The sequence below is a fragment of the Danio rerio genome, chromosome 10, assembly GCF_049306965.1.
Source record: "Danio rerio strain Tuebingen ecotype United States chromosome 10, GRCz12tu, whole genome shotgun sequence".
In the NCBI taxonomy this organism is placed as follows: domain Eukaryota; kingdom Metazoa; phylum Chordata; class Actinopteri; order Cypriniformes; family Danionidae; genus Danio; species Danio rerio.
The window spans coordinates 1,722,501-1,744,505 of NC_133185.1; the positions used below are offsets into that span (position 1 = coordinate 1,722,501).

The 22,005-nt window shown below is 44.3% G+C and overlaps 2 protein-coding genes across 5 annotated transcripts in view; both read right to left on the reverse strand.

Moving 5' to 3' along the window:
- Positions 1-20,973, reverse strand: part of opn4xa (opsin 4xa) — a 55,634-nt gene extending 34,661 nt beyond the window's left edge. Inside the window, exon 1 of one of the 4 annotated variants that reach the window (XM_073913443.1) lies at positions 20,849-20,973. The gene's annotated coding sequence lies outside the window, so the exon portion shown is untranslated. Of the gene's footprint in view, positions 1-4,407; positions 4,527-20,848 lie in introns of those variants that run through there. The other 3 variants (XM_073913444.1, XM_021479098.3, XM_073913445.1) reach the window with 3 other exon arrangements.
- LOC141376283 (uncharacterized) overlaps positions 5,104-22,005 on the reverse strand; it is a 778,518-nt gene continuing 761,616 nt past the window's right edge. Inside the window, exon 2 of the mRNA XM_073914329.1 lies at positions 5,104-10,879. Coding sequence (XP_073770430.1) covers positions 9,028-10,467 — 1,440 coding nt within the window. The 5' untranslated portion in view covers positions 10,468-10,879 and the 3' untranslated portion in view covers positions 5,104-9,027. The remainder of the gene's footprint in view (positions 10,880-22,005) is intronic.

Here is a 22,005-nt window from a genome sequence, read left to right on the forward strand (position 1 = left end):
GCCTGCTGAATGCTGGATTCTGATTGGCTGATGAGCATTTGAGCATGTGCAGTTGAACTAAAAGCACAGCTTAAGTGGATCCAGACTGGTTTTGACCTCATTACATTTCCATATCAATCACTGATTTTCCTTTGGCTGAGGTTCTATTTCACAGCCGGCAACTGTTCCAGCATATGTTTTACACAGCGGCTGCCCTTCCATCTGCAACCCATGACTGGGAAACACCCATACACTGTGTGAATACATACACTATGACACAATTTAGTTTATCAATTCCCCTATAGCGCATGTGTTTGGCCTGTGGGGGAAACTGGAGCACTCGGAGGAAACCCACGCCAACACGGGGAGAACATGCAAACTCCACATAGAAATGCCAACTGACCCAGCCAGGACTCGAACCATCGACCTTCTTGCTGTGAGGCGACAGTGCTAACCACTGAGACACAATGCTGTCCCTTTCCATATCACTACACCAAATTGTTTTAATCATTTCAAACATTTGTTTTACACAGTGGATGCCCTTCCAGCTGCAACCCATCACTGGAAAACATCCATATGCTATCATTCGCACTCATACACTATGGATAATTCAGCCTACCCAATTCCCCTACAGTTCATATGTTTGGGCTGTAGGGGAAACCAGAGCACCCGGAGGAAACCCACGCCAACACGGGGAGAACATGCAAACTCCACATAGAAATGCCAACTGGACCAGCCGAGGCTCAAATCAGCGACCTTCTTGCTATGAGGCGATCATGCTACCCACTGCCCCACCGTGATGTCCATAATGTAAAATATATATAAAAAATAAAAATAAATAAATAAATAATATCCTAAATACAAACAAATACAAAACATTTACATATATATTAATATTTATTTAAATAAACATTTTCTCATGCACAAAATAAATATGCAGAGTACATTTACACACTGTAAAAAATATCCATAAATTAGCATTTTTCCGTATTTTTCCTCGGTTTATTTCTGCTTTTGAATGCATTATAAGAGCTTGACCTTTCCACCAACAACTTTTAACCTTGAAAAGTTGGAAAAGAAGACTTGTATATAGTGAGAGCATCTAATTAGCCGGAAGTGGCGCAGGGGTGTCTTAGGCTATGTCCACACGAACATGAGGATCTTTATAAAGAGTTTTTTTTTTTTATTTTAAATCTCCGTCCACATGAAAACACCAAAATGCACTTTTATTAAGGGCACGCTGAACCAACAGTGGGGCAATAATGATGTGCCCAAACTTTCTTCAGTTAAACAAAGAGAAAACTGAAGTCATTGCGTTTGGGAACTGAGATGAGGTTCTCAAGGTGAATGCGTACCTTGGCACTAAAGGTCAAACAACAGAAAATAAGGTCAAGAATCTGGGTGTGACTCTGGAGTCAGATCTAAGTTTCAGTAGTCAGGTCAAAGCAGTCAGTTAATCAGCATACTATCATCTCAAAAACATTGCAAGAATTAAATGCTTTGTTTCCAGTGAGGACTTGTTCATGCTTTTATCAGCAGCAGAATGGATTACTGTAATAGATACTGTAAAAGGTAAAGTACTTAAAATAGTATTTTAAAAAGGCCCCAATTATTAATTATCACCCTAATTGAGCAGAATGTAAAGCAAGAAAAGGACAGCTACTATACTAATTGCTTAATTTCTGTCAGATTCTATTACAATAAAAGAAGACTAAAATCATTAAATGTTTTTATGCACTTACAGTCTAATATGAAGTGCACAAATATAAAACATCACACAAGAAAGTGCTACAGAACACGTCTAACATAAAGTGCCTAAAAAATAAAGTCACATACAAAAATCCTACAGAAAATGTCTAAAATAAAGTGCATAAAATAAAAAGTCTTATAATAAAAACCTACAGAAATTGTCAAACATGAAATGCAGAAATATATAACATCACATAAGTAAATGCTACAGAAGATATCTAACATAAAATGCATCAAAATAAAGTCACATGAGGAAATCCAACAGAACATAACTAAAATTAATTGCACAAAATAGTCACATTAGAAAAAATATAAATAGTCACATAAGAGGATTCTACAGAAAATGTCCAAAATTAAGTGCATAAAATAAAAAAATCACATAATAAAAGCCTACAGAACACATCTAACATAAAGTGCCTAAAATAAAGTCACATAATAAAAGCCTATAGAAAATGTCTAAAATAAAGTGTAAAAAAAATTCAATTAAGAAAATCCTACAGAAAATGTCTAACACTAAGTGTAAAAAAAAAAAAAAAAATTGTCACATAAGAAATGGCCACAAAATTCCTTCCTATAATTGATCACATAAGAAGATCCTACATAAAATGTCTGAAATTAAGTGCATAAAATAAAAAGTCACATAATAAAAGCCTACAGAACACGTCTAATATAAAGTGCCTAAAATAAAGTCACATAATAAAATCCTATAGTAAATATCTAAAATTAAGTGCGTAAAATAAAAAATGTCCCATACGAAAATCCTACAGAAAATGTCTAAAATGAAGTGTAAAATAAAAAGCCAATTAAGAAAAGCCTACAGAAAATGTCTAAAGTGAAGTGCTTAAAATAAAAAATCAAATAATAAAATCCTACAGAAAATGTCTAAAATGAAGTGTAAAATAAAAAGTCACATAAGAAAATCCCACAAAACACATCTAATATAAAGTACAAAAAAAAAAATAATGTCACTTAAGAAATGCCCTCAAAATTCCTTCCCATAGCTGCAAAGAAATATATAAGGTCACATACAAAAATCCTACAGAACATGTCGAACAAAGTGCAAATAAATATATAACAGAACATAAGAAGATTCTACAGAACACGTCTAATATAAAGTGCAAGAAAAAAAGATCCCATTCAAAAATCCTAGAGAACACATCTAACATAAAGTGCTTAAAAATATAGTCACATAATAAAAGCCTACAGAACACGTCTAACAGGAAGTGCTTCAACACATACAAAAATTCTACAGAAAATTTCTAAAATAAAGTTCAGAAAATAAAGTCACATAATAAAAGCCTACAGAACACGTCTAATATAAAGTGTAAAAAAGGTCCTATTCAAAAATCCTAGAACACATCTAACATAAAGTGCTTAAAGATATATTCACATACAAAAATCCTGCATAAAATGTCTTAAATAAAGTGCAGAAAATAAAAAGTCACATAATAAAAGCCCACAGAAAATGTCAAACATTAAGTGGAAAAAAGTCACATAAGAAATGGCCACAAAATTCCTTCCTATTGCAAAAATATAAATAAGGTCACATACAAAAACCCTACAGAACATGTCGAACATAAAGTACAAACAAATATATAGCATCACATAAGAAGATCCTAGAGAAAATGTCTAAAATTATGTGCCTAAAATAAAAAGTCACATAATAAAAGCCTACAGAACACGTCTAATATACAGTGCAAGAAAAAAGGTCCCATACAAAAATCCTAGAGAACAAATCTAACAAAGTGCTTAAAAATATAGTCACATAATAAAAGCCTACAGAACACGTCTAACATGAAGTGCAAAGATATATAGTCACATATGAAAATCCTACAGAAAATGTCTAACATTAAGTGCAAAAATAAAAAATAGTCACATAAGAAATGGCCACAAAACTCCTTCATATAATTGCAAAAATATGAATAAGATCACATCCAAAGAACATGTCGAACAAAGTGCAAACAAATATATAGCATCACATAAGAAGATCCTACAGAAAATGTCTAAAATTAAGTGCATAAAATAAAAAGTCACATAATAAAAGCCTACAGAACACGTCTAATATAAAGTGCCTAAAAATATAGTCACATACAAAAATCCTGCATAAAATGTCTAAAATAAAGTGCAGAAAATAGAAAGTCACATGACTAAAGCCTACAGACACATAAGAAATGGCCAAAAAAAACTCCTTCCCAATTGCAAAAATATAAATAAAGTCACATACAAAAATCCTACAAAACATGTCGAACAAAGTGCAAACAAATATTTAACATCACATAAGAAGATCCAACAGAAAAATGTCTAAAATTAAGTGCCTAAAATAAAAAAAAATTGATGAAAGCCTACAGAACACATGTAAAATAAAAAGTCACATAGTAAAATCCAACAGAAAATGTGTAACATGAAGTGCATAAAAATATAAAGTTGTGCAAAAATCCTACAGAGCTTCTTCCTATAACTGCATAAAAATTAAAAAATCTTACAGGACACGTCCAACATAAAGTGCATAAATATATAACATAAACAAAGTCTCATAAGAACAGCTGACAGAACATATCGGACATAAACAAGGTCACATGGGAAAATCCCACAGAACATGTCTAACATAAAGTGCATGAAAATATTAGTCACATAACACATAAGTTCCTATAATGGAGCAGATTGAATGCAAGTGTTTACCTGCAGTGTGTGTGTGTGTGAGCCCGCGGCGTCTGTGGACATGAGCGCAGTGTGTGTGTTCATGTATTTATGGGAGGTTTTGAAAGCGAGCGGCTCCGGCTGTGCTGTAATCCGACAATGAGGTGGAGCTTCAGTTTCTGCTGGACTTACTATCAGCATGAGCGCTCACACACACACACACACACACACACACACACACACACACACACACACACACACACACACACACACACGCACACACCATTGATTTTCCATACACTATTGTCAGATTCAATTGCCCACTATTTATTCATCTGGATTGATGAGAGGTTGGTTGCGTGTTTAAGGCAGACGTCAAACGAGAACGTTCGAGGTTACAGAAGTAACCCTTCGTTCCCCGAGGAGGGGAACGGAGGTGCCATGAATGGGAGGATTCGGATCAGAAGCCGCTTATCTGGAGAGTATTGAACGGGCCAATGAATGAAATTAATTGGCAGCGTAAGCTTGCGCAGGTGTGCGACATCTGCAATCATCTCAGCATATAAGCACACCTGAAGCCAGCAGACGCCATCCTTTTAAGCTGAAGAGACTTTCAAACAGCTAAGGGACAGTCATTATGGCGACGGAATATGGCACCTCCGTTCCCCTCCTCGGGGAACGAAGGGTTACTTCTGTAACCTCGAACGTTCCCCTTCGGTTGGGGAACTTCAGTGCCATGAATGGGAGAATATGGAAAGCGCCATAATGACTGCACCTTACCAACACCCCCGATGAGGAGATAGTCAAGCAAGCGTGACGCACCCACATCATGGGGGGCGCGGTCCTCCAACGTGTCCCTGGCCCTAATTTATCCTACTTCAACAGAAGTTTTACGGATTTAGATATATTTTTTGGGAAGTCGTGAGCATCTAGATAATTCTAGGAAATACGACAGTACGTTGGGAAGCGTGCAATCCCGATAGGGAGGACGCTGCGGAGGCCATCCGTTACCCAAGGGGGGGATAGATGGCAGAATTTACCTATGGACTAGCCCTAAAAAGGGGGAGTACGCATAGCAAAGAGTGGTTAGCGGAGAGGGAAGACACGGGTCCGCCCAGGGGGGGGACTTAACCGTGGCGGAATAAGCATATGGGATCGCCCAGTGGGGATCACGCATAGCAGGCACCTATACCCAAAACGCGGGCTGACCAGCGGGCAGACCTACAACGTAGTGGGCCAGCAAGTGACTCCTCCGCTGAGTCAGTGCTGGGGGCCACGGAGGAATCTGCAGGGCTCACCTGACGGGGAACTTTACTGACAGATAAAAAAGGCGCACGTACCTCCGTGTTAGGGAGAATGGCGCAGCAAGCGTGTTTCAACACCCTACCGAGTTGTCTCCTCAATCACCAAAGGGTTACCTAATACCCTTGAGGAAACCGGCTCCACTCGCAGATTGTAAAACCTTGCAAATGTGTTGGGTGTCGCCCAGCCCGCAGCTCTACAGATGTCTGTTAGAGAGGCGCCGCGTGCATGCGCCCAAGAGGATGCAACGCTCCGAGTGGAGTGTGCACGTACTCCCGGGGGACACGGCTGACCTCGACTCGAATAAGCGAGTGAAATGGCATCCACAATCCAGTGGGATAATCTTTGTTTCGATACGGCACTTCCCTGCTGCCGACCGCCATAACAGACAAAGAGCTGCTCAGATGATCTAAAATTCTGAGTACGGTCCACATAAATGCGCAGAGCGCGAACTGGACAAAGTAAAGAAAGGGCTGGGTCTGCCTCCTCCGGGGGCAGCGCTTGCAGGTTCACTACCTGATCTCTAAAGGGGGTGGTAGGAACCTTGGGCACATAACCGGGGCGGGGTCTCAGGATAACGTGAGAGTAATCCGGCCCGAATTCCAGGCACGAGTCACTGACCGAAAATGCCTCCAGGTCCCCGACCCTCTTGATGGAGGCCAACGCAACCAGCAGAGCTGTCTTCAGGGACAGAAATCTTAGAGATACTGATTCGAGTGGCTCAAAGGGATCGGATCGCAGACTCGTGAGAACGAGGGCGAGATCCCAAGAGGGCATGAGAGGGGGGCGAGATGGATTAATTCGCCTAGCACCCCTAAGGAACTGGATGACCAGGTTATGCTTTCCCACGGTGCCGCCAGCTACCGCGCTATGATAAGCGGAGATGGCGGCCACGTAAACCTTGAGAGTGGAGGGCGACAGCCTGCTGTCCAACTTCTCTTGAAGGAAAGAGAGCACAACACTAATCTGGCAATTTCGGGGGTCTTCTCTGCGAGAGACGCACCATTCAGTGAATAGACTCCACTTCAGGGCGTAGGCGCGCCTCGTGGAGGGGGCTCTAGCCTGAGTGATGGTATTAACCACCGCAGTCGGTAGGTTACCTAAGTCTTCCTCGCGTCTAGGGACCACACGTGGAGGTTCCAAAGATCGGGGCGAGGGTGCCAGATGGTGCCCTGTCCCTGAGAGAGTAGGTCCTCTCTCAAAGGGATCCGCCAGGGGAGGGCCGTCGCGAGGAGTGAGAGCTCTGATATCCAGGTCCGGTTGGGCCAAAGGGGCGCAACTAGCAGAACCTGTTCCTCGTCCTCCCTGACCTTGCACAGAAACTGCGCGAGCAGGCTCACTGGGGGAAACGCATACTTGCGCATGCCCCGAGGCCAGCTGTGGGCCAGTGCATCCGTGCCGAGAGAGCCCTCGGTCAGGGAAAAAAACAACTGGCAGTGAGCGTTCTCGGGGGAAGCAAACAGATCGATCTGGGCCTCCCCGAATCGCGCCCATATCAGCTGAACAGACTCGGGGTGGAGTCTCCATTCTCCAGGGCGTAACAGCTGTCGTGAGAGCGCATCGGCTGCACGATTGAGCGTGCCTGGGACGTGAATGGCGCGCAGCGATTTCAGCCGCGGGTGACTCCAGAGGAGCAGACGGCGGGCGAGCTGAGACATGCGGCGAGAGCGCATACCCCCCATGCGGTTGATATACGCCGCCGCCGCCGTACTGTCCGTCCTGACCAGCACGTGTTGCCGCTCCAGCACCGGTAAAAAGCGGTGGAGAGCGAGGAACACTGCCAACAGCTCTAGGCGATTGATATGCCAATGCAGCTGGGCACCCTTCCAGAGGCCCGCAGCCGCATGCCCGCGACACACGGCCCCCCAACCCGTGTTGGAAGCGTCTGTTGAAACAACAACATGGCTGGACGCCTGTCCTAGAGGCACACCGGCCTGTAGGAACGAGGGGTCGTTCCAAGGGCTGAGGGCGCGGCGACACAGCGCAGTAACCGAGACCCGGTGTGTGCCCGCGTGCCATGCGCGTCTGGGGACCCGATCGTGAAGCCAGTGCTGAAGTGGTCTCATATGGAGCAACCCGAGCGGCGTGACGGCGGCTGCGGATGCCATATGCCCCAGGAGCCTCTGAAAGAACTTCAGTGGGACCACTAGTTTGCTGTCGAGCTCCCTCAGACAGTTCAGCAACAGGCGAGCGCGTTCCTCGGAGAGGTGCGCTACCATGGTGATCGAGTCCAGCTCCATCCCGAGAAAAGAAATCCTCTGCACGGGGGCGAGTTTGCTCTTTTCTCGGTTGACCTGAAGCCCCAGTAGGCGGAGATGCCGAAGCACCTCGTCCCTGTGCATAATCAATTGCTCCCGCGAGTGGGCTAAAATCAGCCAGTCGTCGAGATAATTGAGTATGCGAATGCCCGCGAGCCGAAGGGGCGCTAGGGCACCCTCCGCGAGTTTGGTGAAGACCCGCGGAGACAGAGAGAGCCCGAAGGGGAGGACCTTGTACTGCCACGCTCGACCCTCGAACGCAAACCGCAGAAATTGGCGGTGGCGTGGAAGAATGGAGACATGGAAATACGCGTCCTTCAGGTCTATGGCTGCAAACCAATCCCGAGGACGAACGCATTGGAGAATGCGCCTCTGCGTGAGCATTCTGAACGGCAGCTTGTGCAGACAGCGGTTCAAAACGCGCAGATCTAGGATTGGCCGTGACCCACCGCTCTTTTTGGGTACGATGAAGTATGGGCTGTAAAACCCACTCTCCATCTCGGCTGGAGGAACCGGCTCGATTGCACCCTTCGCCAGGAGGGCAGCAATCTCCTCTCGCAAGACAGGGGCGGACAGGGGGTTGACCCTGGAGAAATACACGCCCGTAAACTTGGGGGGCCGTTTCGCGAACTGAATCGCGTAACCGAGTCTGATTGTGCGTATGAGCCACCGCGAGGGGCTGGCCCGCGCTAACCAGGCAGGCAGAGCCCTCGCTAATGGAGTCATCGCTACAATCGCTGACGTACCAGCGGTGGGGCAGCGCGGAGTGGGTGTGCTGATCCGGGAAGCACGAGGGTCCCGCGGAAAAGCTGGAGGAGAGCGATTCGCTCTGGCTCCGCACCCTGACTCCGGAGAGGGGGCTGGAGGGCTGAGGGAAGGGAGACCGTCCCCCCAGCGCTCGTGAGCCACTGGCGAAGCACGTAGAGTCTGCGAGCCGGAAGGCAGCGCGTCCCGGACTGGCAGAACTCGTGCAGTCACATCCGGGGAAGGGAAAAAGTGCTCTTTTACTGATGTTTTGGTGGCACTGAAAAGTACCGTTGTTATCGGGGCCCCGCCCTCCAGCGGGGAAAGAGCAAGTTTCCTCTTCTCCGGATGGCCTGTCTCAGGGACGCTTCGCGGTCCGTTTACCGGACTTAACGGCGCCCTGGGCAGGAGGGGCTGCCTGCTTTCGAGGTGAACGCCGCGCCCGCTTGGCCGGAGGCGCAGGCGGGGGCGGGGCAGCACTCGTTGGCGGGCGCCCTCGGCGAGGAACAGCGGAGGTGGATGGCTCGGCGGGCGGAGCGGGCTTACGGCCACGCCGATAGATGACATTGCCCATCGCATCCGACTGCTCTTTCACCGCCTTGAATTCCTGGGTGAATTCACCGACGGTGTCGCCGAACAGGCCAGCCTGGGATATGGGCGAGTCAAGAAAGCGAACTTTGTCAACGTCGCGCATATCGGCCAGGTTTAGCCAGAGGTGGCGTTCCTGAACCACAAGTGTGGACATCGTCCTCCCCAGCGCACACGCGGCGGACTTAGTAGTCCGAAGAGCATAGTCGGTCGCGGTGCGCAGCTCATGTAATAAGCTTGGGTTGGACCCGCCCTCGTGCAGCTCGGCCAGCGCCTGCGCTTGGTAGCGCTGGTAGGTGGCCATCGCGTGCAAAGCAGAAGCAGCCTGGCCCGCAGCCTTATAAGCTCTGGCTCCGAGGGAGGCAGACAACCTACAGGCTTTGGACGGGAGGCGGGGCAAACCCCGCCACGTAGAGGCGCCGCGCGGACAAAGATTGACCGCGATAGCGCGCTCCACTGACGGGATCGCCTCATACCCCCTGGCAGCTCCGCCGTCAAGGGCGGTGAGGGCGGAGGCACTCGCAGCACGGGCAGAGAAAGGTGCCCTCCAGGACTGCGTGAGCCTACTGTGCACTTCCGGGAAGAAGGGGCCGAGAGGCTTCGAAGGCTTCGCCTTCTGGTCCTCTACGTAGCACCCATCTAGTCGGTCCGGCCGCGGAGCTGGGGGATAAACCATCTCCAACCCCACGGCCGAAGCAGCCCGGGAAAGCACGGCTAACATGTCCGCTTCAGGATCCGATTTGACAGCGCTCACCTGCCCGGAGGGGGCGAGCGGGTCCGGATCTTCGTCGGACAGTGAAAGCCCACCCTCCGATGCCGCGGAGGACATCTGATCTCCGGTGTCAGCGAGTGTGAGAGCTACCATCTGGTTAGACGGATCACTCTCACCACCCGAAGCTTGGATGGAGCGCCGTGAGGAGCGAGAGGTCCGCGAGCCCGTGGGCGGCGGATTAGCTCCCGCTGAAACCCTCAGATCTGCCCGAGCGCCCGCTGCTTTTTTAGAACAGGAGGCAACTGGGGTGGCTCGCTCTCTTGCGAAAGTTAGCCGCGATCTTAGCTGTGCAACGGTCATGGCATCGCAATGACGACATGAACCGCCCGCGAGCACCGCATTAACATGCTGGACCCCCAAACATGCAATGCAGTGATCGTGTCCATCATCCGGAGACAGGAAACCCCCGCATCCAGAAACGCACAGTCGGAGCGCCATCCTGAAAAGGACGTGCTGCACGACTGTGTTGCTCTTTTAGGAAAGTTGCAACTATACGCACCGCTCTGGAGGACCGGACCCAAAGAACCGCAGGCAAGGGAGTAACCCAGCTCGACCGTCTGCCACCGCGAAGACCCACTCTGGACCGGGAGACACACTCGTTCGCTCTGAAGTGCTGATCAGCAAGAGGAACCCTCATCGACTCACTCAGAAAGGATCTGAAGCGAAAAGGATGGCGTCTGCTGGCTTCAGGTGTGCTTATATGCTGAGATGATTGCAGATGTCGCACACCTGCGCAAGCTTACGCTGCCAATTAATTTCATTCATTGGCCCGTTCAATACTCTCCAGATAAGCGGCTTCTGATCCGAATCCTCCCATTCATGGCACTGAAGTTCCCCAACCGAAGGGGAACTGATGTATTCAGTTGAAGTCAGAATTATTTGCTGTCCTGTATATTTTTCCCTCAATTTCTATTTAACAGAAAGACGATTTTCTTTAGCACATTTCTAATCAGAATAGTGTTAATAACTCATCTCTAATAACTGATTCATTTTCTCTTTGCCATGATGACAGTAATTAATATTAGTCTAGATATTCTTCAAGACACTTCTATACAGCTTAAAGTGACATTTTAAGGTAATTAGGGTAAAGTCAGGGTAATTAGGCAAGTCATATTTTGTACAGGATGCTTTACAATAATATCTGTGCATATGTAACATGAAAATGCTTCCACTTGCTTTTCTTTTACGTACATGGCCCTTTAATTCTAAATTAATGTTCATAAAAAGAATAAAAAAAAATCAACCAAAACGTCAAAAAATAATTTAGATCGTAATTTTGTAGTTTTTTTTTTTTTCAATAACTTGATTGAATTTAAATGTGTTATCTTTCTATTCCTAAAGATGTTCTGTGACCATACTTTCATTTTAATGGATATACGGTTAAAATTAGAGTACAGACAAAATTATTCACCCTGCTGTGAATTTTTGCATATTTTGTTTCCAAAACAGTATTTCCTCTAATGTTTTTTCTTCTGGAGAAAGTCTTATTTGTTTTATTTCGGCTAAAATAAAAGCAGTTTGCATGTTCTCCCTGCGTTGGTGTGGGTTTCCTCCGGGTGCTCCGGTTTCCCCCACAGTCCAAAGACATGCGGTACAGGTGAATTGGGTAGGCTAAATTGTCCTTAGTGTATGAGTGTGTGTGTGAATGTGTGTGTGTTTGTTTCCCAGAGATGGGTTGCGGCTGGAAGGGCATCCGCTGCATGAAAACGTGCTGGATAAGTTGGCGGTTCATTCCACTGTGGCGACCCAGGATTAATAATGTGACTAAGCCGACAAGAAAATGAATGAATGAAAGCAGTTTTTGTGAAGTTTATTCATAAACTAATTTCGAGAGGATCACGTGCTTATGATTGACACGGCTGGCCCCGAGTCAAGCTAATGTACGAACCACCAATCAGACTACTCCTAACCAAGTATAAATAACCAAACACCTTACCTTTAGTCATCTTCGTCTTGAAGAATCCCCCCTTTTACCCCTTCGCCTCCTCCTTTGTCTACAGGGCAGCACGGCGGCCCAGTGGCTAGCACTGCAGCCTCACAGTAAAATGCCTCCGGTTCAGGCATCTACCCAAACGGTCAGCATTTTCGTGTGGAGTTCATGTTCTCCCCGTGGTTGCGTGGGTTTTCCCCGGGTCCTCCGGTTTCCTCCCACACTCCGAAAAACATGACACTTAAGTAAATTGACTAAACCAAATTAGCACCAAATTCGATTCAATTCTGTCAGCAATGCATCACCTTAGCAACCCTCACGCAGCAGGAGGGAGGGGGGTTCTCGAGATCTACCCGAGCTCAAACTCCCCTCTCGCCCTGCAACGGGAGGGAGCCCCGGGCTCTAGGCTCTCATGAGCTCGGGGCTCTCTCCCGGGACAGCATGCCAAACTAGCTTATTACCAATCATCAGCTAAGTGTGAACTCTTGAAATTGTTTTAAACCCATTTTAAGGTCAATATTATTAGCCCCCTTAAGTAATATTAATTTTGGATTGTCTCCAGAACAAACCACTGTTATACAATGACTTGCCTAATGACCCTAACTTATCTAGTTATCCTAATTTACATACAGTCAGAAAAAGTTAAACAGTATAGAAAACGTAAACAAAAAAAAGAAAGTAGTGATTTCCAAATTTAATTGGGCTTGTATGTCATTGTAGACAATATGCACATAGTATTTCATGTTGTCTGGTCAGCTACATTTCATTTATATATACACATCCTTTCCTGTCATTCAGATCTGCAACACACCCCAAAATCGGTTGACAGGATCAGTTTAGGACAGTAATCGGTTAAACTGATGAAATAATGATGTGAAGCAGGTGATGTCAACAGGTGATTATAATTATGATTTGGTATAAAAGCAGCATCCAAGAAAGGTCTAGTCCTGTAGGAGCAAAGATGGGTCGGGGATCACCAGTTTGCCAAAAAATACAATGTTCCTCAGAGAAAAAGAGGAAGACATTTGGATATTTCACCTTCAACAGTGCAAAACCTGAAGGAATTTGGAGGAATTTCAGTGTGTAAAAGACAAGAGCGCAAGCCTAAACTGAACAACAGTGATCTCCGATCCCTCAGGCGGCGCTGCATCAAGAATCCTCATTCATCTATAAGCCAGATCACCACATGGGCTCAGGACTACTGCAGCAAACCTGTCAAGTACCACAATACAGAGTCACATCCACAAATGCCAGTGAAAACTGTACAGTGCCAAAAAGGAAGCCCTATGTTAACAGTGTCCAGAAGCGCCAGTGACTTCTCTGGGCTTGGAGGCATCTTTGAACCATCACACCGGGGAAATGTGTACTGTCAGATGAATCAGTACTTCAGGTATTTTTGGGGAGAAATGGATGACATGTGCTCTGGACCAAAGATAAAAAAGCTCATCCAGACTGAACAAGTCCAAAAGCAAGGTCTGTCATGGTATGGGGTTGTGTCAGGGCCCTTGGCATCTGTGATGGCACCATTAATGCTGAACAGTACATAGAGATTTTAAAGCACAATATGCTGCCTCTTTTTCCAGGGACGCCCATGCATATTTTACCAGGACAATGCATATCCACATTCTGCACACATTACAGAGTCCTGCTGCGGAGGAAGAGAATACAGGTACTTGACTGGCCTGCCTGCAGTCCCGACCTGTCTCCAATAGAGAATGTGTGGCGCACTTTGAAGTGCAAAATACAATAATGAAGATTGCTGCACTGTTGCCCATTTTAAGACTTGTTTGCAGGATGAATGGGACAAAATGACACCTGAAACACTTCCTCACTTGGTCTCTTCAGTCCCTAAATGCCTTTTAAGTGTTGTAAAAAGCAATGACAACATTACAAAGGGATAAATGCTTGACTGTCAAAATAAATGATGTGCTGTTGTATTGTCTACAATGCAATACAAATAAATTTAAATCTTTACCTCAAGAACCATTCTGGAGGGACTGATATATGGTTCACCACTTCCACGGTATTATGGAAACTCTGGTTTATTGTAGATCCTATTAATCAGTTCTGGCATTAATCTCAATTTGTTTTATTTAAATATGAATTAATGCCGACAGATGACTGCAACAAAATCTTATTGGATTGATTAATCATCTCAAAGCCCAAAACAGTTTGCTATCATTTCAAATCAGCTTCCTTGTAGAGTTTCTGTAGTTATCTTTATACGGTCGTTTGGGTTGTTGGTGTGAATGGGCCTTTAGTGTCGGCGAGAGCTCGGGGTCTTTTAGCACATATAAGGGTCATGAGGGAATCCATTGATAAACTCTCCCCGGGCCAGAAGAAGGTATCTGAACATGGGCCTCTGTTTGTCGGGAGCTTCAAGCTTTTAAAATAAGCATCCATGTGTGAAGAGACTCCTCAGAGACAGACACTCGAAAAGATAAAAGTGTACAGACACCGATGGGATCAGGCTTCAGAGCCGAGCGCTATACCTGCTGCTGCTCATTTACTCTTCATTTCTGCCAGATAAGGTTTTTCTGTACACAGATGAGTCCACTATATGACCGAGACTGACATGAGGACATGACCAAGCTAAACTAACAATAGAAAACAACCTACAACCTTCTGAAAGACACTGCTTAGTCCGAATTAAAGTAAACCTGAATCCGAAATCGGATGCACAGAAGTAAATACTACACCTATATTTGTGACATACGAGTTCATGTTTTGTTTCCCAGAGATGGGTTGCGGCTGGAAGGGCATCCGCTGCGTAAAACATATGCTGGATGAGTTGGCGGTTCATTCCGCTGTGGCGACCCCAGATTAATGAAGGGACTAAGCCAAAACGAAAATGAATAAATGAGAACACAGCTAGCAAAATCCATGTGGCTCAAATCCGGCCCACACCAGACACTTACATCCGGCCCACATACCGCATGGACTGATGGCACTTGGGCGGTCCGCTCCTGTTTGTCAGATCTGGGCCACAATCAAGCCAATCGCAATATCACACATCAGCCAGAATTCAATCAAATGAACCAGAACTGACCCTATTCTGGGCCACAGTTTGCTTTTATTCTGGCTCAAATCCGGTCCACACCAGACACTTACATCTGGACCACATACTAAATGGAATGATGGCTCTAGAGTGGTCCACTCCTGTTTGTCAGATCTGGGCCACAAATAAGCCAAAGCAATACCTCGTATCAGCCAGAAGTCAACCAAATGAATCAGAACTGACCCTATTCTGGGCCACAGTTTGCTTTTATTCTGGCCCAGATCTGGCCTATTACTTCTAATAATGGATTAAACATTGGCAAACATCAGTGAATTATATTATTTCATCGCAGGTTGTGCCTCACTTCATTTTGTTTGCTGTAATGAGCAAACTTTTCAAGCAAAGTTCTTAAAAGTTACAGCAGCCCAAAAGAAAATGTATATTAAGAGGTTCAGGGCTAAGAGCCCAACTAAAGCAAACACTTTTCTCCATGATGGTGACTTTAGTCAATGTGGTCCACATATGCTTTAAGATAACTGGGCCAAATTTGCCTTATCTCCTCTGGGCCAATTTAGGCTCACAGCCACATTAGCCAGAGCTAACTGTGCCAAATATTTGCCAAAAGTGGCCCACATTTGTTTTGGGATAACTGGGCCACATTTTCCATATCTTCTCTGGGCTACTATAGGTTCAAATCTACATTGGCCATAGCTTACTATGCCGAATATTCGCCAAAAATGGCCCACATATGTTTTAAGATAACTGGGCCACATTTGCCTCATCTACTCTGGGCCACTATAGGCTCACAGCCACATTAGCCAGAGCTAACTGTGCCAAATATATGCCAAAAGTGGCCCACATTTGTTTTGGGATAACTGGGCCAAATTTTCCATATCTTCTCTGGGCTACTATAGGCTCAAATCTACATGGGCCATAGCTTACTGTGCTGAATATTTGCCAAAAATGGCCCACATATGTTTTAAGACAACTGGGCCACATTTTCCATACCTTCTCTGGGCCACTATAGGCTCACAGCCACATTAGCCAGAGTTTACTGTGCCGAAAATTTGCCAAAAGTGGCCCACATTTGTTTTGGGATAACTGGGCCACATTTTCCATATCTTCTCTGGGCTACTATAGGCTCAAATCTACATTGGCCATAGCTTACTGTGCTGAATATTCGCCAAAAAATTGCCCACATATGTTTTAAGATAACTGGGCCACATTTACCTTATCTCCTCTGGGCCACTATAGGCTCACAGCCACATTAGGCAGAGCTAACTGTGTTGAATATTTCGCCAAAAGTGGCCCACATATTTTTTAAGATAACTGGGCCAAATTTTCCATATCTTCTCTGGGCCACTATAGGCTCACAGCCACATTAGCCTGAGTTTACTGAGCCGAATATTTGCCAGAAGTGGCCCACAGTTGTTTTAAGATAACTGGGCCACATTTGCCATATTTTCTCTGGGCCACATTAGGCTCACAGCCACAATAGCCAGAGCTAACTGTGCCAAATATTTGCCAAAAGTGGCCTACATTTGTCTTAAGATAACTGGGCCACATTTGCACTTGTGTGAGCTACTTTAGGTTTAGACCCAGATTACCCTTAAATGACTATGCCACATTTTTGCAAACAGTGGCCCACATTTGTCCTCATTTGTCCGAAGAAATATCACCAGGGCCGCATAACTGCCTAAAGTGGCCCACATTCGTATGCTATCTGCAAGTGCAAAAGCAGTAAATATGCATTTGGAGAGCATACATGTGCATCAAAAAGTCTGTACGGCAGAGACATGTACATTTCTGAAACATGAACAATTAAACCACATTAGGATCTCATCAATGACTGATTTTGCTTCACTTCTTTTCCACATTATGAACAGCATTTGATTGAGAATCCAACACTTTAAAGGCAATCAGCCTGTGATTCTGTTTTGATCAGCACAAGCTACTTGTCCTTCCCTGAGGGTGAAAACTCAATGCCGTCTTCACATAAATGGCTGGAGAACATAGCAGACCTCTGAATACTGCAAATGCAGGCCTGCAGCTGCTGTAATACACTAACGGCTTGTGAATGAAGACATTTTCACACTGAGAACCCGAGAAATGCAGCTTCTGTGAGGGAAAAGAGAGTGACGGAAAGCATAGACATCGATCAGGTCAGTAATGAACAGTGTAGAGCTTTAATTAACTTGACCAATCAGTCATTGACAGCTCTAATAAAAGCCTTCAGGATCACAAACACAGCAACATCACACGCCACCCGATCTGAAAGGCTGGAAAGCCATTCAGAGTGCTTGTTTGCAGTGAACCAATAGTGGCTATTGAAGGACAGATTGACGTGCTTATAAGGTAATCCCTTGAATACTCATAATTCATCATGTGTGCATTGAAGTTTCTTGCATCACATGAAAAAAAAAAGCATCTCAGGATATGCATGTAGCCATTCCATGTGAAGTAACAAGATACTGCATTGGAAATGCTGATATTTTGGAAATGCATGTGTAAAATCTGTTCGCTGGAGTGGCTGGGATGTCACATCATAACCAGGAGACTACAAATCACTCTACCTGAAATGTCAATGCAAGTTGATTACAGGCATGCAGGGAGGATGGCAATGGGATGCAGCTATTCATTCTCTCTCCATGATTACACATGAGATCCATGAGTACACATATAAGCTAAAACATTCCCCTTCAAGGGAACTTTACCCAACTTGGTAACACTTGATAATAACTACATACTATAAATCATTTACTAGGCATTAGCAAATAGTGAATTCGTTATCTGTTAAGCATTAACTCTACATTAATAAGCGTTAGTAAGCAGTTTATAACTGCAGCTACAAATGCTCTATTCTTGACTTATAAGCACCTATATAATGTTTAATAATTGTACTTTCATACTTTGTTAATGATTTATTTTTCATTACTAAATTAAGTATCGCATTATTTACAAACCAGTTGTATTTAAGAGTAGTTGAAGGATTTTAGGGTCATTCAGAATGAGTAAGTAAATGATTAATAAACTATTGAAATCAACGTTTATAAATCTTATTATTCAGGCATATAGTAATGGTCACTATGTATGTTAATAACAGCTTTATTACTCAACTTCATGCAGTTTTGTGACCTAATCTAAAGTGAGGACTATTCATGCTTTATAAATCCTTTATAAATGACAAATAAAGGTTCAAATGAAAAAAGGAAAAATGACATTATTTATATTTTTCAAAGGAAAAATGACATTATTCACTCCTCTTCATTTAAAGATACAGTAATGAAACTGCACTTCAAATAAAAAATAAATGTTTGCAACCTGATCTAAAATAAAATCACTGTAGAGTTTAAACATTGCATCTTATTATATTGTGAAATTGTTATATTGTTGTTGTTTTATCCAGTTTTATGTCGTATTTTGACACTCCTGTTATTCAGCAATGTTGAAACTTTACAGTAATTTTTCTTTTTAGAAAAGATTGCAAAGATTATTCTTCAATTGATTCTGAGCCGTTAATAGTCATTAATAAGGGATTTATGGAGCATAAATAGTCCTCACATTAGATTAGGTCACAAAACTGTGTGAAGTTGAGTTAATAAAGCATTTATTAACATTTTAGTTAACTATAAGCAGGGCCAGACGGAATCTGCGGATGTTTTTTGCTGTTTCTGCAGAGAGTTTTGGTAAAAATCTGCAGATTTCTGCGGAATTATTTTGAGAGTATCATAACTAAAACCTTAATATATGAAATAAAAAGTAATAAATTACTGAATAAAAACTGAATAAATTTAGATTTACACATTTACTCAAGTAAATAAACAGAATTAATGATGGGCTAAAAATCTGCGGATATCTGCGCGCGCAGATTACGTGTGGGCCTAGTATATAAGTATATGCCTGTATAATAAGATAAATAAATGTTGATTTCAATAGTTTATTAATCATTTACTAACTCATTCTGAATGAGCCTAAAAACCCTTAACCACTCCTAAATACAACTGGTTTGTAAATAATGCGATACTTAATGATTTATTTTTCATTACTAAATTAACTAAGTATGAAAGTACAATTATTAAACATTATATAGGTGCTTATAAGTCAGGAATAGAGCATATGTAGCTGCAGTTATAAACTGTTTACTAACGTTTATTAATGTAGAGTTAATGCTTAACAGATAATGAATTCACTAGATCAGGGATGAGCAAACTTGATCCTTGAGGGCCGGTGTCCCTGCAGAGTTTGGTCTCAACACTAATCAAACACACCTGAACATGCTAATCAGTGTCTTCAAGATCACTAGAAATCTATAAGCAGGTGTGTTTGATTAGGGTTGGAGCTAAACTGTGCAGGACACCGGCCCTCCAGGACCGAGTTTGCCCACCCCTGCACTAGATGCTAATGCTTAGTAAATGATTTATAGAGTGTAGTTATTATAAAGTGTAACCAAAAACTTTTTTTTAGCTCCAGCTTGCTTCAACACACCTGCAAGGGTGTTTCTAGAAAGCCCAGTAAGAGCTTGATTAGGTAGGCCGGCTGTGTCTGATTGGGGTTGGAAGTAAACTTTGCAGGACACCGGCCCTCAAGGACTGTTTGGACTACACGAGGACGAGTAGACGTGCAAAAACAACAGTGCAAGTTTGTGTGAACGATAAAGTTATCATTTATAAACTACCACAACCTGATTTGACCAGGTCATGCCTGCTCATGTGTGTTATGTGTTCATTCTACAGGAATGAACGACTTTTTGACAACCAGAACAACAATAATGTCCCTAGGTAAAAATAAGGGTTACTGACAGTAAACTGTTTATCGGTGATTGTATTAAGAATGCTCTTAAAACCAGAGGTGTTTCAGGGTCACCGAGCATCAGCTGTCCCCGTGGCATTATTGACCAGCTTACACTCACAATCACACGCTTCTTAATGGCTCCTAATTAAGTCCCACATGTTCTCGGGCAGAAGAGACGGTCCTAATTCGGGCTCCGCTGTCAGACTGCTTCAGGTTGGACGGATGTGACAAGCTGATTTCTCTGTCACTTGGCCTACAGATGTCACATAAGCCGCTGGCACCAGCCGAACTGTGCTCCATCAGTCTGACTTTATAAACTGAGGAGAGAAACGGGCTCAGAGGAGACAGAAACATTCTGCTGTGCATGTTTGATCATGTCATCGTCAAATGTGTAAACCAGATGCTGATCTAGATCAGATTCAACCAAAATAACCATCCAAACACGGGTTTCCGTTCCAACAGCAAAATACTAAACGCACCCTATACACTTAAAAAAAAAAATCGAATAGCTTTGTAACAGCTAACGTCAACGCAAGTTTGTGAGGAAGGGGACCAGACGCTGTTTTGTTTTATTAGAAGTCAATGGAGGAGAGGCATCACTCTATGGAATAAACAGCTTTTATGAGCAGTTTTAATAAGCCTGTATAAGTATAATCTTTGGGCGATGCAGTGGCGCCTCGGCTCAGTTGGCATTTCTGTGTGGAGTTTGCATGTTCTCACCGTGTTGGCGTGGGTTTCCTCTGAGTGCTCCGGTTTCCCCCACAGTCCAAACACATGCTCTATAGGTGAATTGAATAAGCTAAAATTGTGTGAATGAGTGTGTATGGATATTTCCCAGTGATGGGTTGCAGCTGGAAGGGCATCCGCTGCGCAAAACATATGCTGGATAAGTTGGTTAATATTAACTGTAATAACTGATGCACAAATAATTGCAACACAGTCTCCTTGCGAAAACGAACCCCTGTATACATTTCTGCAGAGTGTGAATTATGTACTCGGAGGTATGCATGGCTGCATTTGTCTTTACAATGATTGCTACAGAGCGGTATGACGCCGCTGACGGCTTCTGTTTTATTTCATGCTACCAGCTGACCGCTTACCTCCATGTGGACAGCTGTTCCACTGTTACCAGTTTGCCCAGTGGCTCACCATTTACGTAGGCGGACTTGAGATGCAGAGAGGAGTTGACCATGACGATGGTGCTCAAGTCCAGCAATGAACAGTTCTAAAAAAGCATGCAAGACAAAAACAAAAGGTAAAAAACTAAATAAAATAAACAAGTAAATAACAGAGTGAGAATGTGGTAAAATATGAAAACGTGGTGAAATCTGCTTTTCTATTTCTTGCTTTTTAAAACACTTCTAGTTAAGTTTAGGGAAGATGGTGGGTGGTTGGTGGTCGGTGCTTTTGAAAACACTGTCGGTTGGGTTTAGGGAAGGGGGTGGGCGGGTCAATCGGTGCTTTGAAAACACTGTCGGTTGGGTTTAGGGAAGGGGGTGGGCGGGTCAATCGGTGCTTTGAAAACACTGTCGGTTGGGTTTAGGGAAGGGGGTGGGCGGGTCAATCGGTGCTTTTGAAAACACTGTCGGTTGAGTTTAGGGAAGGGGGTGGGCGGGTCAATCGGTGCTTTGAAAACACTGTCGGTTGGGTTTAGGGAAGGGGTGGGCGGGTCAATCGGTGCTTGTGAAAACACTGTCGGTTGGGTTTAGGGAAGGGGGTGGGCGGGTCAATCGGAGCTTGTGAAAACACTGTCGGTTGGGTTTAGGGAAGGGGTGGGCGGGTCAATCGGTGCTTGTGAAAACACTGTCGGTTGGGTTTAGGGAAGGGGGTGGGCGGGTCAATCGGTGCTTTTGAAAACACTGTCGGTTGAGTTTAGGGAAGGGGGTGGGCGGGTCAATCGGTGCTTTTGAAAACACTGTCGATTGGGTTTAGGGAAGGGGGTGGGCGGGTCAATCGGTGCTTTGAAAACACTGTCGGTTGGGTTTAGAGAAGGGGTGGGCAATTGGTGCTTTTTTTCTTTGCCTATTTCTTCTTAATTACCTATGGTGGTCATTTTATAATTGATTTCTTGGTGTTTTACCAAGAAACACCCTTCAGTGCCATCTACTGATTTTTTAATTCAAATGACAAAAAAAGGGGTTCAAACTTCAATCCCATAAGCCTCCTTATGGTCTGACACTTCTGTAAACATGGTTGGTCTCATTCCCTCAGTGAGGCGACTCCCCCTCAAGGGTGAAAATCTGTTACTAAACAATGA